The sequence below is a fragment of the Schistocerca gregaria genome, chromosome 2 (genome assembly GCF_023897955.1).
Source record: "Schistocerca gregaria isolate iqSchGreg1 chromosome 2, iqSchGreg1.2, whole genome shotgun sequence".
Taxonomy (NCBI): domain Eukaryota; kingdom Metazoa; phylum Arthropoda; class Insecta; order Orthoptera; family Acrididae; genus Schistocerca; species Schistocerca gregaria.
Window position 1 is genome coordinate 826,001,640 of NC_064921.1, and position 25,310 is coordinate 826,026,949.

Here is a 25,310-nt window from a genome sequence, read left to right on the forward strand (position 1 = left end):
ACTGGAGCTTTCGAAAGGAGCTTCTAGCTAGTCTGTCTAGTGGAACAAAACTAATCTCTGATATTGTCTGCATCTTCACAGAGAGGAAGACATTTGAAAATCCAGAAAATCACTGCCTTGCTACAAATCACATAGGACAACATACTGGTTCTTAATATATACTCTGAGGAAAATGTACTTTCTACACTGATGACATTAAAATGAAACTGAATTGCTCAAACCTACTCCTTGCTTAAGTGATGATACAAAAATATGGCAAAGGATTTAAGTAATAGCTGCAATAGTATTTTAATAATTTACTGGCTATATTATCAACTCCAGTAGAGTTTTTACTTTTCAGAGACTTAATGATTCTTTCAGTTTTCTATGTAGTGGCTGTTGTTCCTTGGATCTGTTATATTATGCTAGATACACTGACTTGCAGAATGTTCATGGCTTCATTCATGGAGATCTGCAATCCCATGTTCTGTTATGGTTAAAAATGTTTATTGTACATATCAGCAACTATTAATGAATCACTAAGAAGATGATCCTAATTTTTTATTTAGATATTTTTTCTACAAACTGCCCTTTTCCCTGTTTCCTTCTTTACGGAATTCCAGAAGAATCCTGGGCTGATGATACTGCACGCTGATAGCAGGTGGTTTGTGAGAAATGAAGAATAAAATCTGTCTCATGCAGATGATACAAGGAAATTGACTTAATCTCGTTTAAAAATGCTTCCAGTTGTTCAAATTTGGTGATTTAGGGAAGCTGAGAGATGGTTCAGAATACCAGGACCATATCTCATGGCAGTATCCTATTGCAAAGCTACTATACAAGATGGTGCTGAGAACACCTCATGAGTCCACAGCTTTGCAAACATAGCTAATAGTTCTGATAAAAAGTCTAAGTTGCAAAATATTTAAAATTTTAGAGTGAAAATATATGAATTTTATAAATAAACACGGTGAAACCCACACTACATATCAATGAATCTGTGTGTACAGCAATTACTTCTGAGTTTTCATGGAAAACTTCTTGACTTTAAAAAAGCATCTGACTCAGCACTCTTATTACAGAAACTACAGTCATATGCGGTCTCCAGCAAAGTTTGTTACTGGGTTGAGTATTTCTTGGTACATAATGTGCAAAACATTAATGGAGAGTCATAAATAAACAGATATAGTAACTAAAGGTATGCCCTAAGGAAGTGTGTTGGGAGTCTTGCTGTTCATGTTGTATAATAACAATGTGGTAGACAATGTTAACAGTAATGTCTAAGACTTTGTGCAGATGATACAGTTATTTATACCAATAACATTGTGATAAAATTTCTTTAAATGTTTCAGTGGTGTAGGACACATCAACCTCCAGACCTACCCCAGGACCTTAACTAAACTTATCCTGCCCCCACATACTATGCCCGGAGCCTACCTTTCATTGGTTCTATCTATCCCTTCCAATCCACTGTTCCACACGATGAACAACAAGGGTCCCAACACACTTTCTTAGGGCATAACTTTAATTACTGCATCTGTTTGCTTATGACTCTCCATGGCAAGAACTCTCTGGTGTCAGTGCCCATTTCACATTCCTGTCCCATGTATCTACTGCCTCTCTCTCCCATATTCCTATCCCATTCAACTACTGCCTCTCCCTCCTAATCAGCAGCCATCCTTTGCCAACCCTCTCTCCTACCCCCTGTCTCCCTTCTGCTCTCATCCACTCCATTGTGTTATTAATGAAAACCATTGCAGTTTTTGCTGAGGAGTGTGTGTATGCGTGCGTGCGTGTGTGTGTGTGTGTGTGTGTGTGTGTGTGTGTGTGTGTGTGTGTATTGCAGCTCAAAAAAGCTTAAAGTTAGCAATGTTCTCAGTCTTGTAACTCAAAACCTCTATTGTTCAGAGGACTGTAACATTTACTCTTTAACTTAATTGAAATAGAGAACATGCAGACAACAGCTGGAAGTGTATTTGACAGTGTAGATGCAGTATGGAAATGAGTGCACATGGCATGACAAAATATGTGGACAAATACATGTAGTGGCCATAGGGTGTACTTCACTTCTGACAAATGTTAAAGAGTAACTTAGAGTGAAGCATTTAGTTCACTCAACAGCACCTGTCTATTTCATCTCTGGGCATAGGCCCTACCACATATATCTATATATACTTAGTGCAAAATAGAAGACAACTATTTGTTTGTGGTGACACTGTAATCCTGGAACATGTCATTCTTCATTGTTGGAACACATAACTGATCCTGAACTCTACACTGTGCTGTCAAAGCATGCCCATGTAGTAAATGCTGTCATCCAAAGAGGCATATGAAACATTGTGGTACCTTACATATATTCATTCATAGATATAACTACAAGACTCCCAGCATAATGCTTTGAGGTCAATGATGTACAATGGCAACTGGACATCTGAGTGCTTGTTCCTGTGAAGAACTACACAGTCAGTGTGGACAGTGCCCCAGTAAAAATACATCCACAGGACCTAAGTGAAACAAATTCTTTCTGAGATATCTCAGGCACCAACATGTGTTGGTCCTGAAAGTCTTATGAAAAATAATCCATCAATTCCATTCTTGAAGCCAAAGGAGATGAAGACTATGGCCACATGGGAAGATAGCTTGGGGTGTGATTAGCAATGAAGCAAGATGCTGTGAAAAGAGAAGTTGTGGCTGGAGATTCCTGGCTCTGTGACACATGTGCACATCGTCATCCAATTGCCTTACAGTTCAGTTCAAGAATACAATGAGAAGGACTGGTTCCAAGGGTCAGAGAGGCAGGGTCACTGTCACACAGATTAAGGCTGAAACTGAGTGCCAGATCTATAAACTTCTGTATTTGTTTTCATGCCCCTCACACAATGAAGGTCTGGTCCCATAAATAAAGCAGTTTCATGTAACAATACTTGATAGTGAATGTCACAGAATTATTGCAATGTCATATATGTATGTAACAAAGTACATGTCATTTAATTACACTGACAGAAATTCCGCTTATATAGTAATCCTAACTTAGTTATAAAATACTAAGACCCTAATATATTACTGTAAGACATGTAGCTGTAGTTTTCCAACATATTAACATGACATAACTCAATAGCATCATGACTCTGTTGAGCCAAACATATGTAACTAAATTAAAAATTGGATTAATAAATGTTATGCAACCTGATGTAGTACCGAAGTATCAAATCAATAAATAAAAATTTAAAAAATTTTCATTTGTTACTTTTGTTACTGGCATATAGATTTCTTTTGTCAGGTTAAGTAATTTTTTGCAGTTTTCAGAGCTTCACAGTTGACTTGAGTGTCTAGACTATTGGCTAGAACTTGTCTTGTTAGTGATGGCTTAAGTGTGTTTTCAATGGCAGACAGTCACAGAAAGCAATTTTTGTTGTGTGTACTTGTTGGAGCAGCTTCATCAGTCCTGAGTTCCAATATCCAGAGTCTATGAGTGCTTGTGATGCCTGCAAGAAGTCTCATCTAAGGATAAAATTACAGCTGAATTCTGGTAAAACAACAAATTCAAAAGGCTGTGTTCCTACATTGATAGTTATTGTCACAACACAGGTATCTGTTGGCTGAACATATTTTCCAATTGCAACTATCAACAATGTCTTACAAATCTCAGAACATAACTATCTTCAGATGGCAATGATAAGAATCCAACATAACAAAAAATGGAATCCCTAGATTGACTAATGACTGGACGGGTTAGCTGCTAATGAAGAAATCAGTGTGATTTCCCAACAAATTTGCATCTGTCATTCATGAAGGATATTCATTTACAGTGATCTTACCTCTCTAGTCACCTAGATTTCCCAACAAATTTGCATCTATCATTCATGAAGGATATTCTTTTATGGTGGTCTTACCTGTCTGGTCACCTTATTTAGTTTTCCTAATTTTGGCAGACCAGCAAGAGTATGGAACCTCTGTATGGTGAGAATAAATAAGCACATCACACTGGAGAACAACCTTGACTACAGTATAGCAAAGGGTTCATCCTGCAGACTGGCTGTATTTGTGTGCACTTGCCTGGTAATGTTACTGATGAAAAGTTATTGAGATACACAAGAAAAAGTAAGGGCCCCAAAATGGGACCTTGTGGGACTCCACATGTAATTAGTTCCCAGTTGGATGATGCCTGATAGCTTGATACATGTCTCTTTCCTAATAACAACCTTTGTTTCCTGCCAGAGATATAAGATTTGAACCATTTTGCAGCATTTCCTGTTACACTGTAATACTCTAATTTACTTAAAAGGATATTGTGATTTACACAGTCAAATGCCTTTGAGAGATCACAAAATATACCAGTTGCCTGCAATTTGTTGTCTAATGAATTAAGCACATTTTTACTGTTAGTGTAGATAGCCTTCTCAATATCAGAACCTTTTAGAAATCCAAATTATGACTATGACTGTATATTATTTGAGATAAGATGGTTATAAAGCTGACTGTACATTACTTTTTCGAAAATTTTTGAGAATGCTGTCAACAGTAAAATTGGACGGAAATTTGATGCTATTTCTTTATCTCCCTTCTTAAACAGTGGCTTAACTTCAGCGTATTTCAGCCATTCAGGAAATATTCCACTGATAAATGACTGGTTACACAGTTAGCTTAATATGTTACTTAGCTCAGAATCACATTCTTTAATTAACTGTGTTGATATTTCATCATACCCACTAGATGTTTTTGATTTTAAAGATTTTATGATGGACATTATTTCTGTTGGGGTAGTGAGGGTCAAATCCATATTATGGAAAGTTAATTGAAATTTCTGGTCTGGGGTATTCCATAGCAGCATCTACCAAACCTGACAACCCCATCTTTTCACTAACAGTAATAAAATGTCTATTAAAAAGTTCTGCAACACTATACACATCTGTCATCAATGTATCATTTACTCTTAATGCTATTTGTCCCTCTTCATGTCTGGTTCTATCGGTTTCCTCCTTCACTATATACCACATTGTCTTTATTTTGTTATCTGATATGACTATATTTTCCTTGTAATATATTTGCTTTGACATCTATATTACAGTCTTTAATATTTTGCAGTATTTCTTGGTAATGTGCTATAGCATCAACACCGGAACTGTTTCGGATTGACAGATACAGTTTTCTTTTTGTTTTACAAGTTACCCCTACTCCTTGAGTAATCCAAGGCTTTTTTGTACACTTTGCTCTAACCTTGGTAATTTTTGGGGGAAAACAGTTTTCGAATAAGGTAAGCACTTCATTAGCAAAAGTGTTATATTTTTCATTCATGCCATGAGCACTGTAAACATCAGTCCAGTGAATGTCTCTGAGGAGTGTCCTAAATAATCAATTTTTGGCTTATTGATTACCCTCTTGAGCTCAGATTTAACAGATTTTATATCCTGTTCAGTATTAACATTTAACAGATGGAACTGCATGTCATGGTCTGTGAGGCCATTGACTACTGGTTTTGTAATATAATTTTGTTCATTGAACTTTTCTATAAAGATATCAATGGCTGTTTTTGAGCAAGTGGCTACCCTAGTAGGGAACTTTACAGTGGGAATTAAGTTGAATGATTGTGTTACTAACTCAAATAAGTTCTTATTGGGAGAGTCTTCAAGGAAATCTACATTGAAATCACCAGCAACCACTATTTATTTGTTTTTTGTTGTTAAATGGGCCAGTACAGCTTCAAGGTGGTTTACAAACAGATTAAAGTTACCTACAGGTGCACGACATACACTTAATATTATGAAGGATTTTTTGTGAAATTCTAATTCTGTTGTACATGCTTCCATATGCTTTTCTAGACAAAATTTATGAATGTCTATGTTCTTAAATTTATGACAGTTCCTAATGAATGTGGCAACTCCTCCTTTCTCCATTTCTGATCTACAAAAGTGAGATGCTAACCTAAACCCTGTAACACTTAAAAGTTCTATACCAGTGGCCACATGATGTTCAGAGAGGCAGATTATGTCAGCTGGGTTTGAAGACTCTAATTCATCTATGCAGAAGTTGATTCATTAATTTTATTTCTCAGTCCTCGAATATTTTGATGCAATAAAGATAGCTGACATTTCACATTGACTGAGTTAAAATTTGGTAGACTTATAATTTTTGCTGACTGTTGAAAATTCTTACCAATAGCTGTTTATGCTGATGTAATAAGCTGGAATTATGATTTTTGATTTCTTTCTCAAACTTAAGGATTGTCTCAATTCTAACCTCTCTTAAAATTTGCTTTCTTTCTGTCCTCCCTACACTAAAAAAGGGTCTTTTCTGAACCCTATAACCACTGATATTTTACCACTCACGTCAGTGCCTCCCCCCTTTAACTTTCCTGCTATTTCCCCAGCCAATTTACCCTTCCCCTTCCTGTTGAGGTGAAGGCCATGCCTAGTATGATCCACCTACTGAGAGAATCAACAGGAACCACACCAATGTGTGACCCTGCACCCGGCATAAGCAGCTGTTCCAGCTCCAAATTAACTCTCTTGACAGAAGAGTTCAAATGAAGTCGGTCATTGCACCCAAGAACAGATACAAACTCAACACTAGTATGCTTCGATGCTGATGCTTCACCAGGTCACACTCTATACTGTACCCAGGATCTCTGTCAATACTGTTACCTGCCCCACGCACTATAACCACAGTGTCTTCCTTAGTGAAATCTTAGTGATCCTAGATCCTCTGCCACCTGCTCCAGACCAGCACTAGGTTTAAAAAAATTGGTGACCTGGTATTCTAATCCTAGTTTATCCTGCAAAAGTTGGCCAACACCTCTTCCATGGGTAACTACCTAACAACACTTTCTTTCTCTTTACTGATTTCCTTACATTCTTACTTTTCAATTTGCTGCTGAAAGTTTGTTGTGCCCTGTCTACACCTGCAACTGCTTCAGGCTCACCAGCTTCTAACTGAAGCAACAGGTCAAATCTATTTTCGACATTCACCATGAAGCTGTCAGACAAAGTTCTAGGCCTGTTCCTCCTGTTGCCTGTTGCCACTTCCCATCTCTCTTTACCCTTCTCCCTCCTTAACCTGTCAAGATCTCCCCTGGCCTTGTCTAACTCAGCCTGAAGAGCTTCAATTTTCCCCTCCTGTTCTAGTATCTTCCTATCTCTACTACAAATCCTACAAAATCACTGATGAGTCTCATTTACTTCCCCTATTCCCACGCCACTGCAGTCACCCACATGGAAAGAACTACAGCACCCTTCACACCAAAGCCCCGAACTAACAATTCTACGACTAGTCAAGCGCTTTTCACTCATGATAAAGGTAATGGTTTATTAAGAATAAGTCAGTTAAATTACAGATAAACACGAAAATTCGGCTACACAACTTTGGCCTAGACGCAACTGTGTGTAAACAAAAACAAAAGTGCAAAGTTTCTGAAACAACAACTTAAACTTTATGCTACTTTCCAGAAATGCTAGTTAAATAATGAAGAGGTATGCTAATTTAAATTGTTGGAGAGAGCAAGGAACAACTAAACAACATTCTATAGATTTGCTGCAGCAGAACGTAAACAGAAAATATGACTGTACAGTCTTTTCGCATTTTCTGCTTTATTACGTAAAGAAAAATGAAACTTTTAATGGTACACATAAAAGGCACACTAATACATCTATTTACCATGTAATCAGTACTAATCTATATATTTTATAGTCTAAAATGACTCATGTTTATGAGAACACCAAAACTCGCGCTAGTCTCCTGGCTGCAGGGCTGTAGCAACATAATAAGGTATACATATTATTGTTATCTTTGTGCCAGTAAATAAGGTATAACAGGGAATTCAGGCCTCAGCATATGGAATATTACTAAACTAATATCTATCAATGAAAATAATTAGTTTTCAATTTTTGCTGTAATGTCACTGGAGAGTTAAAAAAATTATTACCAAGCAGTGGCAGAACAACACACACACACACATAGAAAGGTTAAAGAAATACACAAGATTTCAGAGCCAGTGGCTCCTTCTTCTGGCAGAAGGAAGAGGGATAAAGGAAAAGGACTGGTGAGGTCTAGGGAATGGGGGGGAGTTTAGAAAAATCACGCAGAAGTCAGGAGAGACTTACCAGAAGCAGCAGGCACAACAAAAAGACTGTTACACATTGGACTTCAGGCCAAAGTCTTCTTCAGAAACAGAAACACACCCACATTCACACAAGCAAGCACACCTCACACTATGGCCAGAATGCAACAGTTAGTTAGTTACATGTTTCATGAATCATTTTGCATGATAGATTTTAATGATGTGGAATGAATCATTTTACATACATATCACAAAGGAAAAATATTTACAGATGTGAGTTAGTAATTCCTACCCACTACCTTTTACACATTACAAAAATAGAATTCTTCTATGGAATAGGAAGCATTGCCAAGGGGAAGCTTTCTCAGTTTGTTATCAAATTTTACTTTGCTGTCAGACATTTTATATCACTGAGTAAGGAATCAAAAATGTTTGTTGCAGCATTGTGCACCACTTTTTGTGCTAAATACACCTTAATGTGTACTGACAAACATTATTTTTCCTTCTGATATTGTATTTGTGTACCGCATTGTTCCTTTTGAACCACAGTGGATTTGTTACAACAAACTTCATGAGAGAACAAAGATATTGTGAAGCAGTCGACAAAATGCTGAACTCATTAAACAGATGTCTATAAGATGATCATGGTTGAGCACCACATATTATTCCAACAGCACATTTTTGTGCAATGCAGGCTTTCTTTCTCACAGATGAGTTACCCTAGAACATTATGCCATATGACATTATTGAATGAAAATTTGGCAAATATGCCTGAAGATTTGCAATGATTCTAATTGCAAATGTGGTTGAACTAAGTTGTTTTAGGAGTTCCAAAACGTGTTTTTTCCAATTGAATTTCTCATTAAGATGGAACTCTAAGAATTTTGAAGTTTCCACCCTATTGATTATATCCTCACCATATGTTACACTTATCATTGGTGTAGTACCTCCAGATGTGCAGAGTGAGACCATTCCCAGAAAACCAGTCAATGATAATTTTAAGAACTTTGTTTACCATTTCTTCTGTTTCTGTACATAAGCTGGGATTGATTACAATATTAGTGTCATCTGCAAAAACAACTAATTCTACTTGTTGTATACTAGGTGGAAGATAGTTAACATATATGAGGAACAGTAGTGGACCTAATGTTAGATCTTGGGGAGCCCCATAGGTGAATTCTCCCCAGTCAGAATTATGTCCATGGGGTATATTTCTTGAATTAATAAGTACAACTTTCTGCAGTCTTTTGGTTAGATATAACATTATCCATTGGTTGGCTATACTGTAAATCTCATAAAACATTGATTTATCTATGATAATACTGTGATTCCCACAGTCAAATGCCTTATAGAAGTCACTGAAAATACCAAACATCGTTATTTTATTATTTAATGCTTGCATAATCTGGGGAGTGAACATATAAATGGCATGCTCAATAGAGCAACCCATCTACAGCCCATAAGGTGACTTGCTAAAGATACTATTGTTATTGAGATTAGGTATTATTCTACAATACATCATCTTCTCTTGTGCTGAATGAAAGCAGCAATCCAGAGTGGGGTGGGGAAGGGACAGGGATAGCTGGATACAGATGTATGGAGAACAGAGCGCTGTCTGGTCATGCATTCATTTACTAGATGGCTGCAGGACAAGAGTGCCAGGTGGCATTGGGAGGCTTTGGGAGAACAGGGGACTGGGCAGGGAATGGAAAAGGAGGGGAGCAGAGAATGAGAAAAAGACCAGTGGTGCACTGGCAGAGAGCAGTGCACAATGAGGGCGAGAGGAAGTGGATTGGGGGAGAGACGTAGTGCAGAGGGGATGAAAACTATTGGGCGGAGGACATAGGAATGGTAGGTTATTGCACGGTGAGGCTGAGATAGTTTCAGAAGCAGAGAATATGCTAAGGATAGCTCCCAAATGCACAGTTCAGAAAAGCTGTTGGTGGAGGGGAGGATCCAGATGGCTCAGCTTATGAAGCAGGAACTGAAATCAAACATCTTATGTTCAACTGCATGTTGCACCAGCCACTGTGTGGTCCAGTTTGCTGTTGGCCTGTGGACATTCATACTCATGGACAGCTGGTTGGTAGTTGTACCAACATAAGAAGTTGTGTAATGATTACAGCAGAGCTGGTACCCTGGTATCCCTCCCCCTTCCCTGCTCCACTCAGGATTGCTGTTTTCATTCAATTTGACTGTTGCATTATGGCTGTTGATACCAATTGTGTGCATGAGGTCTACTGGATAAGTGAATATGCATGTGTTTTCTTTTCTGAAGAAGGCTTTAGTTTTTTTTATTGCACCCATCTGCAACTTTACAGTGAGTAGTATTTTGTGCTTTTCATAATACTGTTGGTTTTCCAACTTGGACTTTCCATAGTTTAAACTAATATCTATACAGATAGATCTTACATAGCTACAAATCTTCATAATATATTATACTGTGATTTGTCATACATTGTAAGTAATTATCATCTCATTTAATTACACAATTATTCAACAAAATGTGAGAATGAATCAGATTATAAAATACAATTAAGTAAATAGATTTTTAGAAACTATATGCAGCATCAGTATGTAATAGGATTAGTACTAAGTTACTACTTGAAAACTTTATACAGTTACAGAATTTTGGTGCTCTATACCAACCGCAATGTGAGTTCAGGTTCCCTTTTTGTTTTATCATCTGTTAAATTTGCACAGAAGATACTGTCATGTTGATAATCTTCAGAAGAATTGACTAAGCATAGACTGATGTGTCTATTATGACAGGGAGATGGCAGAAGTTTTAGTCCACCCTGCCCTGGCAGACCTGTCACTAATCCACAGTTTGCATCAGTGCCAGGATTTTCACTCCCCGTCCAAGGAAGAAAATTTAAACTGTGAGCAACAAATTGAATGTTTTTATACTTTTTGAGCAGATCACATTTAAATACTTACTACACTTATTCTGTATATTGAAAACGTTTCATTAGCTAACCAATACAAGAACACAAGCAGAGCTGTGAGCAAGGTTCAGGCATCATCCTTCCCAAAACAATTTTCACACACACTCTTCATCCCTATTTGATTACAAGAAGGAGATTTTCTTCTTTTTTATCAGGCGGAACAATCTGACAGCTTGTTCACATTGGAAGCAGGAAATGTAGATCTCCACAACTAAAAATATACTTAGTTTCATAAATGAAAGGCTCAGTTAATACAGTTATCAGTTTATTCATATAATTTTTAATTGTGTTGTAATTAATGAACAGCATAAAGGAAGCTGTAAAAATTTATTTAATTTGTAGCTTTTCTGCTAATTATGCATGAAGTAAATTGACATTTTGTTTGAGTATGATAGGACAGTGGCTATTGCTCTTGATACTGGGAATAATGTATCAATAGTAATTGTTGGTTCTGGTTTTAGTCTACAAAAGCAGTTTGTAATAGTTGCTTATCTGTGATAACATATGTTTTAAATCATTTCACATCTCCGAGAGTACTCCATCATTATAAAATAACAGAACATGAAGTGCAAATTAAAAAGTGAATTCATCACTACGACATTTACATCATCAACTGAGATGCCACTTGACTGCAATATTAGATTCACATTTGGGAACACTATGACTCAAATAATCATCCAGCACTCCACATTTATGGTACCAAAATTTTCCCTAAATTGCTTAAGGCAAATGGCAGGCTGGTTCCTTTGCATTAGTTCCTTTGAAAAAGAATCTCTTTCCCCATCCTTCCTTATCTGAGCTTGTGCTTCATGCCTACAGAATTCATTGTCAAAATATTATTAAATCTCTGATCTTCTTTAGTATTTGTTCCAAGAGTGTTTCATTTTTTCCTGTAGTGAACAGCTCTAGTTTCTGAATTTTACTCGTGTTAGCAAAATAAGACAGGTTTTTAAAACATTCCCTTCTGAATAGCACCATATGTGGTTCTCATTACATTTCAGATGACATGGAAATTATATGACAACATGCCACCTTGTCATATCCAATTCACAAATGAGGACCTTTATAATGTATATGCTTAAAACAATAACACAGGAAACAAGTTGTCCATCATAAGATACACGCAGTGTAAAAAGTAAGGCTGTTGTTAATCCTAAAATTGGTTTGATTACTACAATACTTTACCTGTACCTCTTAGTAGCGGTAATATGCACTAACCTTCCTGCAATCTCTGAGTAGACATACCCAGTCTGTTACAGGAGGTCTATCATTTAATGAAGACTCTGAACAGTGATTAACTTGATATTTTTCACATGTATAAAATATTCCCAGAGATTATAGAAGCTATAGGTACCAGACAAAATCCTGGGTCCAACTGAGGATTGAACTTTGGACATTTTCTGACTTAAACACCAAGCTAAATGATCTGTTTCTCTTTGTTACTCAGTCAACAAAAATCTGTAGAATGTGTTAACAAAATAAATGATTCCACATAGGTGCCAAAACTTGTCTGGGTAATAAAAGAGTAGTGTTTTCCAGAAAGTGGTGTCATAAAAATTATATTCAATTTGGTAATATCACCCTCAGCCATGCTACAAGAAACAACTACCCTGTTCATAGCAGTTCTGTGTTCATACTCCAAAGAATGGCAGTTTCTTTAAGGAGTTAACATCACATACATGACACAAAAGATAAATACATTAGAAACTAAAACAGTTTCCCTCTGCTGTGTACTGCAATGAATACTTTTTTAAATAAATAAAGTGAATTCCTAAAGCATTCTAACAACTTTCATGAAAATTAGCACAATATTAAAGAAATATTGTTGCAAAATAGGGCAGTAAAAGGAGATTCTAACTAAGAATTGGAGAAGTCCTTAATTACATCTTAGTGGTGATTGAAGAAACCAATCAGAGAAGATCCTATTGTCTAATCCAGATGTTCACCTCATGCAGCTGTTAGTATCAATAAGGTGAACATCTTGATGGATCACTTTATTATGGACAAATATAGATGGGCTGCTCACCAACCCACAATGCAGATATTGTGGTACCAGATAGTTATATTTTAACTGATGTGTTCCGAGTGCTGCGGTACAGGTTGTATACATCACATGATGATGAAATGTCATAGGTGTGTTCACCAACTGGTGTGCTCATCAAGGATGCTGATAAAATAACAATCCACTTTCTGCCATCAGGTCAATATATGGTACTGTAAGCAGTAAGAATGTGGTTTGTGTGTAGGAAAAGAGGATGAACAATCAAACACATGATAATGGTGGTTCTAACATGTTTATTAGGATATCATTACAAGTTACAATATGTGTTCAGTGTGGTCTCCTGAGTCAGCAAAATGCTACATCCATAACATGTCATGGTTGACAACTGCTCACAGCATATCCAGTGTAATCAGAGTTATATGTCATCATATGCTATTCTTCAGATCAGGAAGAGTATGAATACATCCATGATAGACATGATTTATCAAATAATCCGACAACCAGAAGCTAAACAGATTCAGGTTGGAAGATGTGGAAGGCTACACATCTTGAAACTGCTTGGAGATGATGTGGTCATTATCAAAGATTTCTCGAAGCAAATCTTCCACTTGTCAAGCAACATCTGGTGTCACCCCATCTTGCATTAAAATAACAGTGTGGACACAAGTGCATTCGTCTAAAGCTGGAATCATATGTTGCACCAGGAAGTCCTCATAATGTGTAGATGTCACTTTACACCTGACAGGCCTGTAACATGTCATCTTCTTAAAGAAAATGGAGTGAGAATGAAGAACCTTGCAAAACCACACAACACAGTCACATAAGCTGAGTGCAGTGGATGTTCCTGCATAACATGTGGTAGAGTAGAACCCCTAATCCAAAGTTCTTTGGATTGATGGTACTGTGCAGAGTAAAATGTGCCTCATCCATCCAAAGAATATTCCCCAGCCATATGTCATCCATTTCCATTATGCCAATAAACAAAAGGGAAAGTCATGGTGTTGTAGCCTATCTTGGGGCTTTATTTGGTGTACATTCTGAATCTTGTAGGGATACCAGTGTAAAACATGCTGCAAAATTTTTCAAACTGTTGATCAGGAGAGAGGCAACTCCCAAGACACAGCTTGTGCACTGTTTTCAGAATTTGAGGCATGTGCTGCACAACTTCACCAACAACTGCCATGGGAACGGGCTGCCTCCCTCGCCCTGCTGCACCAGCTAATTCACCTGTTCCTTCGATTTCTTGATTGTATTCTTTAATTCATTTATTGATAAGGAGCCTCTATGCAGCTGTTTCTGTTACTGATATTCACGCAATGCAGTGCTACTATTGCTGCTGTTCTGATAAAATAATTTTCCCAGCACTGCATGATCTTTCTTCTCAATAGCCATTGTGCCTGATATCGAAAAATCCAACCTTCTTCCCTCTACACTAGCAGTCACTTCACAAAAGAAATCAACACACATCGCCAAGTGACAAATGCTGGCATCAAAACAGAAACATTTCACATTCTGTCTGCTTACAGTGCCATGTTTTCACATGGTTGCAGAAAATGGAACTATTATTTTTTCAGCAGGAATTAATGAACATACATATGGTGTTTCAGCATCCTGTGACGTATGCAGCCCACACTGCAACACTTGGAACACTGCCAGTTTAATTATAACCAGCCGATATATCAAAGTCTGCTATAATGAGGGTTAAAAGTATTATACAAAGGACAAAATGACTGGCTTCCAAATGATGATATTGATAGGGAACTACAGATCTCTGCTTGTACATGAACAGCTAGTGAATCCCAGGCTCTGATTCTGAAGCACTTAACTTTGGGCTGCGTACAATTTCTATGGAGTCTGGCAGACAAGAGAACCTTGGCAGCCTCTGCTGCCATATACAGGTTCATAAGACAAGTGAACTGAAGGAATTCAGGTAATGGTGCAGGTCATGGAGGAAGGTCATTTACTTCCATACCTCCACATTTTTATTCAAACTAGAGCAAAATAGACAATACCCAGCAAATCAGAAACTCAAATACTTCTACTACTTTTCATTTAAGTAAAATAAATTGTACAACTCTTAAGATTTAAAGACAGGTCAGGGGTCAATGGAACTGGAAGAGGAATACATAAGAAAAAATGAGTTATCAGAAAAACAGTGAAGAAAATGAAGGCAAAATAGAGTTAAATGCTACAAATAAATGAAGAAAACGAGACTATTCGGGGCATTAAATAAAAAAAGTCACCATGATTTCAGGATCAAAGAGGTAGATACATAGAAGAATAGATAGATGGATAGATAGATAGATAGATAGAGTTGAGAGAATGAGGCAAAAAATACATAATTTAAGTATGAGAGTTCTTTGAAACTAGGGTAGTATGTCAGTGTGATGGAACTTGCTGTTGGGTTTCATTCATCATTCTGATATGTGCTTGCTTGCATTACAGTGAGCTATTGCAAAATGAGCCATTTCTTTATTACTTATTATTTATTTGATTCACTTCCTTGTTCATAATTTCTACTAAGAATGAGTTCTGTAGCTTACTTTTTTTATTTGTACATATGATTTTTTCTCATAATGTATGGAACATATATATTTACCTCAATCTTTCCTTCACGTCACCAGCTGTAGAATTTGAAATTTTTCTCACATCTCCCCAAAATGCATATATATTGTAGAGATGTAGTGTACTGTAAAACTTTTCAGTGTCTAAGTCATTTAATATCTGAAGAATGCTTTTGTCTGATCCACGTTCCCTGCACAAGTTAAAAGCACTATGCCAATCTGTAGGTGGTATTATGTTCACACAATATTGTGAACTGGGGCTCTCCGCTGAAAAGACTGCAAGAAATGTTTTACATTTAAACTGAATTATTGTAATATGTGAATATGCATATAAAAATTAACAATTTTTCTCTCATTAACAACTAATTTGATATAGTTCATACACACTGCAAATATTTATAAGATTCAAGATCTTTTGCTGTGTTTGGCTGAAGAAAATGACTTAAATTGTAATTGATGTAAAGTTCTTTCACATATCACACACTCTTAACTAACAATTTTGAAAGTAGTAAATTATATTCATTGAGAGACAACACTTACCTTCACTAAGCACAGCTCTCAATCAAAATAATACACACAGGCTGTTACAAAAAGGTACACCCAAAGTTTCAGGAAACATTCCTCACACACAAATAATGAAAAGATGTTATGTGGACATGTGTCCAGAAACGTTTAATTTCCATGTTAGAGCTCATTTTAGTTTTGTCAGTATGTATTGTACTTCCTCGATTCACTGCCAGTTGGCCCAATTGAAGGAAAGTAATGTTGACTTTGGTGCTTGCGTTGACATGCTACTCATTGCTCTTCAGTACTAGCATCAAGCACATCAGTACGTAGCATCAACAGGTTAGTGTTCATCACGAATGTGGTTTTGCAGTCAGTGCAATCCTTACAAAAGCAGAGTTGGCAGATGCCCATCTGATGTATGGATTAGCACAGGGCAATAGCCATGGCACGGTACATTTGTATCAAGACAGATTTCCAGAATGGTGTCCCTACAGGAAGACGTTAGAAGCAATTGAACGGCGTCTTAGGGAGCACGGAACATTCCAGCCTATGACTCGCGACTGGGGAAGACCTAGAATGACGAGGACACCTGCAAGAGACAAGGCAATTCTTTGTGCAGTTGACGATAACCCTAATGTCAGCGTCAGAGAAGTTGCTGCTGTACAAGGTAACGTTGACCACGTCACTGTATGGAGAGTGCTACAGGAGAACCAGTTGTTTCCGTATCATATACAGCACGTGGAGGCACTATCAGGCCTCCACAGGTACACTTCTGCGAATGGTTCATCCAACAATGTATCAATCCTTATTTCAGTGCAAATGTTCTCTTTACGGATGAGGCTTCATTCCAATGTGATCAACTTGTAAATTTTCACAATCAACATGTGTGGGCTGACGTGAATCCACACGCAATTGTGCAATCATGTCATCAACACAGATTTTCTGTGAATGTTTGGGCAGGCATTGTTGGTGATGTCTTGATTGGGCCCCATGTTCTTCCACCTACGCTCAGTGGAGCACGTTACCATGATTTCATACGGGATACTCTACCTGTGCTGCTAGAACATGTGCCTTTACAAGTACGACACAACATGTGGTTCATGCACGATGGAGCTCCTACACATTTCAGTCAAAGTGTTTGTACGCTTCTCAATAACAGATTCGGTGACCGATGGATTGGTAGAGGCAGACCAATTCCATGGCCTCCACGCTCTCCTGACCTCAACCATCTTGACTTTCATTTAGGGGCGCATTTGAAAGCTCTTGTTTACGCAACCCTGGTGCCAAATGTAGAGACTCTTCATGCTCATATTGTGGATGGCTGTGATACAATATGCCATTCTCCAGGGCTGCATCAGTGCATCAGGGATTCCATTCAACAGAGGGTGGCTCTGAGCACTATGGGACTTGTAACAAAGAGTTTGAAGTCATGCTGGTACGTTCTGCTGCTGTGTGTTCCCATTCCATGATTAATGTGATTTGAAGAGAAGTAATAAAATGAGCTCTAACATGGAAAGTAAGCATTTCTGGACACATGTCCACATAACATATTTTCTTTCTTTGGGTGTGAGGAATGTTTCCTGAAAGTTTGGCCATACCTTTTTGTAACACCCTGTATAAAAATAAATAATGACTGTAACATATTTATGAGAAAAACAGGTTTTTTATTGAGGAGTTGTTTGAGTTTCTGTGGGAGCAGACCACTAGGAAGCCAAGACAAAAGGGTCCACTTATTGGAAAGGCAGTGGATGGTGTAGTTATGTTTCTTTATTTGTATGGCTTTGTGCATTGTACTTCACCATCATCATGTTTCTTTTCTCCTCTCACAACGAATTAAGAAATAAGACTTTAAAAGATCAAACTGCTCAGTATTTAACTATGGAAATAATATATATACTGTATGTAAAATTTGACACTACTCTTGCACAGCTACAGGGTTTGGACAAAAATATGGAAACACCAAAAACACATCATATTACTGTGTCTAAAATAGTATAGGAGACATGTTTACATTCAAAACAGATTCCAGTCATCTTGAGAAACAATGTTGTTGTCATACTTTGCATATTTCAATTCTGTTCTAACCTATGGCATAATCTCCTGGGGAAATGCTGCAGGTGTTGAAAAAGTCTTCAGAATACAAAAACGAGCAGTGAGGCTAATATGTGGGGTCCCTAATGGGACATCTTGCAGAGGTCTCTTCAAATCTCTCAGGATATTTACCATCACAGGTCAGTATATATACTCACTGATGTTATTTGTAGCCAACAACAGGGAACTGTTTTTAAAACAATTTTGACATCCACAACCATGACTCAAAACAGGTGAAAAATTTTCATCAAGGCTCTGCATCTCTCACTAAAGTACATAGGGGAGTTACTGAGTCTTGTATTAAGGTCTTCAATAAGCTCCCCATCAATATAAAAAGGAAATAAATAATGTACATGTTTTCAAAAGGAATCTAAAATTATTTCCCATTGAACAAACTTTCTATAAAATGAACGAATACTTAGAGTTATGATGTACAAGAGTGGGGGAAACTGCCTAAGAAAAGCACTCCCTTAAAGAAAAAGTGTGCTGCTGTTACTTGTAGTTTAACTGAAATTGTGGTGATAAAATGTAAATTTATCTGTTTCATTATGAGAAAATGTGAACTCCCATGTATCCCACTCTCTTGAGAATTCACTTAAACCTCTTCTTAAGGAATGCAGTTAAAACTTGTATTCATTCAAACCATGACCATGAAGAAAATTTACTTCCTTGTATATGTCAGTAGCATAAAAATATGCACTGTCACTTAGTCTACTATTTTAAACAATCACTTAAACTGTTTTTGGCATAACGCAGGCTTTAATACTGCATGCAAGTAATTGTTCTTGTGAAATAAACCAATGTCTGTGCAATGTGATGTATAAATGTTAATGTACTACTGTAATTGCATCAATTGACTTGTCCTGTATTACTTGTACACTGGATGTATGATATGTAATCAACAGGACCAAATAAATAAATAAATAAATAAAAATTGAAATGTATACAGTCAGGTACTGTATGGTTTTCAAGTCAATTTTATACCATTCTTCTTGCAAAATGATGGCAAGTTCAGGTAACAATGATGATGGAGTTGGATAGCCATCACACACCCTTCACTCCAAAGTAGACTACAAAGGATATTGAGGTACAGTGACTATGATGGCCAAGGGAGATGTGGAAATTCATCCTTGTGCTCACAAAACCAGTCCTGGATGATACAAGCTGTGGGAACGGGGGTCTGGTTGTCTTGTAACACAGCATCATCATTGGGGAACCTTGGCAGTAATGCTACCTTTCAGAGTAACCATGGGGCTCATGGGATACCATCGTAGCTGGTCCCATTGCTACATTTCATACTAGGACACAAACTAGGCTGCTAGTTGGAAACAGTGTGAAACAAGAATTATCCAACCAAATGACTTTGTTCCATTGCTCCACAGTCCAAGTTTTATGGCTCTGGCATGGGCATTTGCATCATTGATGAATGGTTTTGGAATTCCAGCTCATCCTGCATTTCCCAGCTTATGGAGTTCCTTTCACATTGTTTTGGTGCAGACAGGATTCAGACATTCATTTCTGCAATTCTGTCATGATTACTCAACACACACTTTCATCCAAATTGTTACTTAGCAGATGATATTTTCCAAATATCCCTGTATGCAGTATAAATCTTTGATACAAGGCTTCCGCTTTGGCTCCCTTGGTTATGGAAGAACCCACTATATGAGTATCAACAATTTGCCTATGTTTGAGCTCACTTAGCTCCAACATAAAGCACTAACAGCTGCACTAAACACCGTTCTGACAATTACTGACATTTCCAATGTATTTAAGATACTGCACAGGTGCCATTCGTTGTCATATATGACAGTACAATCTACAGGCTTGCCAGGCATCTGCATTTACGAGTGTGTTCAAACACGCATTTCTAATGGTGTTTTCATATTCCTAGAAAAAAATTTCTTTTATTTCTGTCTATGATCAGAAAATTGTTAGGTCCTTGGACTACAATTTTTGGTCAGCAATGATCTGCAGAAAAATATGGAAGAAACATAAATATGACTGGTGGATTGTCTACAGCTTAATACAATAAAATAGGCCATAATGAAAATTATTACTGACATAAATGTAGAAAACATGCACTCCAAATGTAACCACACATACTTTTTCCATATTTTTGTCCAACCCATGTGTATTACAAATGGAAAGCAGGTAATATCATTTACCATTCTGTTTGCATTCTGACTAATTCTTCTCTCATCTACTACCCTACCTGTTGAGACATCTATCTTCACTGATCACAAATTGTTTTGTGCCACCACCCTGATCACATGCATAGTTAGTTTGTGTAATACACACAAACCACCACCTCAAAAAAAAAAAAAAAAAAAAAAAAAAAAAGGGGGGGGGGGGGGCGGCAAAGATTGCAAACTGATCAGTTTTAAAGGTGGAACCCATATCCAGAAATGTAGAGCTTGGGTGCTGGAGATCACTTAAATCTGAGCATGAATGGTTGTGTTGGTTTGTTCAGATTTATTTTAATGTCTGTATATGGAAGGGATGCAACTCTTTAGTCATCTATACTGTGGATGAATGACCTGAACTTAATAACATTCCTGCACATGTGCTACATTCCTACACATAGCCCTAATGTGCATCCTACTGTGAACCTTGTACAATCTGCCAGTACAGTAATGTTTTTGACTGCAGTATGAAACATACTAGTGCACAGCTGTAGAAATGACTGACATGTTGCTTGCATACAGCAAAGCAGATTGCAATCGTAGAGCTGCTGAAAGATTGTATGCAGAATATTTTCCAACTAGATTTACCACACATCATTCCTCATTCATGGCCATTAAAAGACAACTCAGAGAAGCCAGAAAGTTGCATGTGTGTATTTTCTGTCTGGGGTGTTCCATTGTACAGTAAGGTAGCAATACTTTGTGCCTGATACCATCCACAGTCTATTGTTTGTCCTTTGGTAGGTGCTGAAAGGTGTTGCAGGTCATCCAGACTCAGCTCGAACACCACATTTGGAGAGGGACGTGCTGACGATGTTCAGAAAGGATCCAGCCACCAGCACTCGTCAGGTGGCACAAGCGCTGCACATGGACAAAAATGCTGTGTGGTGTGTTGTCCATGAGCACTGGCTCCATCCATAGCATCTGCAGAAAGTCCAGGCATTACAGGAGGAGGACTATCCATGATGAGTAGAGTTTGAGCAGTGGTATTTACAACAGTGCATACTCCAGCCACACTTCCCAAGCTTGGTGCTCTTCACAGATGAAGGCATGTTACTAAAGATGGCATATATAGAACTGTACTACATGCACATTCAGACAGACAAGAATCTACATGCTCAGGTGATTCAAAACCATTCACACAGGGTCACTATTATCAAGTGGATAACTGGTGACCATATCAGTGGGTCACTTAGAGGAAGTCTTCTTGGTTACCCAGGCCTGCCAACCCAAAGCTTGGTACAGATTTATTGATGACATCTTCATGATCTGGACTCATAGTGAAGAAGAACTCCAGAATTTCCTCTCCAACCTCAACTCCTTTGGTTCCATCAGATTCACCTGGTCCTACTCCAAATCCCATGCCACTTTCCTTGACGTTGACCTCCATCTGTCCAATGGCGAACTTCACACATCCGTCCACATCAAACCCACCAACAAGCAACAGTACTTCCATTATGATAGCTGCCACCCATTCCTCATCAAACGGTCCCTTCCCTACAGCCTAGGTCTTCATGGGAAACGAATCTGCTCCAGTCAGAATCCCTGAACCATTACACCAACAACTGAAAACAGCTTTCGCATCCCGCAACTACCCTCCCGATCTGGTACAGAAGCAAATAACCAGAGCCACTTCCTCATCCCCTCAAACCCAGATCCTCCCACAGAAGAACCACAAAAGTGCCCCACTTTTGACACGGTACTTTCCAGGAGTGGATCAGACTCTAAATGTGACTCTCCAGCAGGGGTACGACTTCCTCAAATCCTGCCCTGAAATGAGATCCATACTTCATGAAATCCTCCCCACTCCACCAAGAGTGTCTTTCCATCATCCACCTAACCTTCATAACCTCTTAGTTCATCCCTATGAAATCCACAAACCACCTTCCCTACCCTCTGGCTCCTACCCCTGTACCTGCCCCCAGTGTAAAACCTGTCCCATGCACCCTCCCACCACCACCTACTCCAGTCCTGTAACGCGGAAGGTGTGCACGATCAAAGGCAGAGCCACGTGTGAAAGCACCCACGTGATTTACCAACTGACCTGCCTACACTGTGAAGCTTTCTATGCGAGGAATGACCAGCAACAAACTGTCTATTTGCATGAATGGACCCTATCCCTTAAAACCCACATCCTTTCGTCTTTCCCTCTCCTTCACTCTTTCCTGATGAAGCAACTGTTGGTTGTGAAAGCTTGAATTTGGTGTGTATGTTTGTGTTTGTTTGTGTGTCTATTGACCTGCCAGCACTTTCATTTAGTAAGTCACATCATCTTTGTTTTTAGATATATTTTTCCCACGTGGAATGTTTCCCTCTATTATATTCACCTTTATTAGAGATGTTTTGCCTGCCCTATTGTCATGTTTGGATGGAATGTAGATGCAATATGGAACTCCAGCACACTTTGATGTCAATACACAGAATCACTTCAACATCGCAACTGATGGATTAGTAGGGGTGGAAAAGTTCCATGGCCCACATAGTTGGCAGGTCTGACACCTCTTGGCTATTTTCTATGGGGTAGTATGAAGAGTATGGTGTATGGCACATCTGTAGTCAGCAGAAGACTTTATTGCTCGAGTCCACACAGCAACTGAAATATTTGAAAGACAACTCATAGGCATGAGGCTCAACACCACCAATGTAGGCTCTATGTTGGTGTAGAAGGTACACAGTACAAAGCCTATTTGTAATGTAGACAGTGTGATGAGCTAAGTTTACTGACATAATGTGCAACACACACCTATTTGAGGCTTTGACACTCTCCAGTGCCCAAGCTGTGCATTTCTGAATATGATTTTCTTGTTGAAAAGCGATTAGTGAGCCTTCCCAAAAAAAAACATACAATTATAGTCCGTGTTTTTTGTGAGACCCTGTGTGTGTGTGTGTGTGTGTGTGTGTGTGTGTGTGTGTGTGTGTGTGTGTGTGTGTGTCAGTGTGGTTTTGAATACTCTTTTTGACCAAACCAAATCGCTGTGCATAGCCATATGCATAATAGTGGTAAAGGTAAATGTGCATTCTCAGCACATTTTGGTAGAGTGCACTGTGTTTCCAATTGTGAAAGGGACAAGTTTGTTTCTGTACACTCTTCTAAGTGTCAACATGTCCCAAACTCTCATTTCAACATTAGACTGTGTGAGCATTGTTACTTTGCAGAAAGAAGGGTTGTCACCACAAAATGTTACCCATCGAAATGTTGTACAACACAGCAAGGTGCGAGCTTTCCCAAAAACATACTAATTATAGTCAGTGTTTTTTGGGACACCTTGTGTGTGTGTGTGTGTGTTTCAATATTCTTTTTGGCCAAACAAAATCACTGTGCGTAACCATATGGATAATAGTGGCAAAGGAAAACATGCATTCTCAGTACAATTTGTTTGAGTTCACTGTGCCTCCAATCATGAATGGGACAAGATGGTTTAAGTATACTCTTCCAAGTGTCAACATCTCCCAAACTCTCATTTCAACCTTAGGCCATGTGAGCATTGTTGCTTTGCAGGAAAGAGGGTTGTCACCACATAATGTTGCCTATCAAAATGTTGAACACCACAGCAATGTCATTTGAACATTCAACCACTATCATGAGATCTACCTTGTAGTGGCCGCCCATGGCCAACAACACAAGCCGATGACTGCTACATACAAATTATGGCTCTTAGGTACCCTGATGAGAAGCAATTTAATGTGGACTTTCTTTTATGCATTTCTTTTGAAGGGGTGGGGGAGGCAGAATGGAATCATCTCCACATGATCAATTTGATCTTTAGGTGTCCACTATAAATAACAATACAGACCTTCCCTGAACTGTTAAAGGTCAAGAATGATGGCAAGGGAAAACCTGGAATGGAATCAGGATCAGTGATATTGTTTTCTCTTCATTAATGAGTGCATGATTTTTCTGGTATCTGGTTATCATTGTAGAAGAGCGTAAAGGTAGCCAGATACCAATGAGCTTCTGAGACCTGCTGTCTCATAAAGATCCCAAGGAGATGGGTCAGTCATATTTTGGTCTGGAACTATGTGTGGTTGTCAGGTACCTCTCATCACTATTGAGTGTAATTTGAGAGCTGTGCAGCATTGGAGCAGGCTCCTGGAATATATTATCTAGCCCTACAGTCAACATTTTGCAGACAGGTTTGTATTTCAAGATGATACTGCTCAAGTGCACCGTGTCCACCTTGTGAACACCTTCCTTCAGGGGGCAGGGATCAACCAAAGAAAAAGAAAGGAATGAAGATCAGAGTTTAATTTCCTGTTAACATTTAGGTCATAAGTGACAGAGCATAAACTCAGATTATGAAAGAATGGGGGAGGAAACTGGCTGTACTCAAAAAATCCTGGCATTTGCTTGGATTGGTTTAGGGAAATCATGGAAAATCTAAATCTGAATGGCTGGACAGGGACTTGCACTGTTGTTCTCCCAAATGTGGGTCCAGTGGGCTAACCACTGTGGCATCTTGTGTCACCAACAGAATGGCCTGTGACACCTGCTGACATGAACACTGTTGAATATCTGTGACTAGAGGTTATCCATCTTGAGCTGCCTGCAGTCTAATTAAAAATAATTACACTAGATGCATTTTGCTTTTATTTACAAAGCAACTTCCATGGGGATTTTGTAAATTGGATAAATATGTTCATACATTTTTGATTGTTTTAGGTAAGAAACACTATTTTCCTTATAATGTTGGTGTGCAAGCTATTCACAGTGTTTCTTTATATTCTCTGCCCCTTCCCTCCTTGCTAGCAGAGGTGGGTGTCGACAGGATTTATTTCACGTCTGCACTTGTTTCTGGCATTCTGCAGTATTCCCTGCACTGCACTATTTACAAATGACTTTCTTAAACTGTTTCTCATTCTGCACTGCCACAGTGTTTGTGCCTGTTCATTTGTTTTCATTCATGTTGTGAGTGTTGCCAGCTTAGGAAACAATTTTTTTTCTTTGCCAGTGGGGGAGGGAGGAGGGAGGTATGGACCTGG

At 38.3% G+C, this 25,310-nt stretch overlaps 1 protein-coding gene across 6 annotated transcripts in view; it reads right to left on the minus strand.

Annotated features, from left to right (window-relative positions):
• The window catches only part of LOC126335174 (adhesion G-protein coupled receptor G6-like), a 166,861-nt gene that overhangs the window by 126,962 nt on the left and 14,589 nt on the right, over window positions 1-25,310 (minus strand). For 3 of the 6 annotated variants that reach the window (XM_049998157.1, XM_049998159.1, XM_049998158.1), the window contains exons 3-4: window positions 15,582-15,822; window positions 10,682-10,912 (exon numbers count right to left, since the gene is read on the minus strand). In XM_049998157.1, coding sequence (XP_049854114.1) covers window positions 10,682-10,912; window positions 15,582-15,822 — 472 coding nt within the window. Of the gene's footprint in view, window positions 1-10,681; window positions 10,913-15,581; window positions 15,823-25,310 lie in introns of those variants that run through there. The other 3 variants (XM_049998160.1, XM_049998161.1, XM_049998162.1) reach the window with 2 other exon arrangements.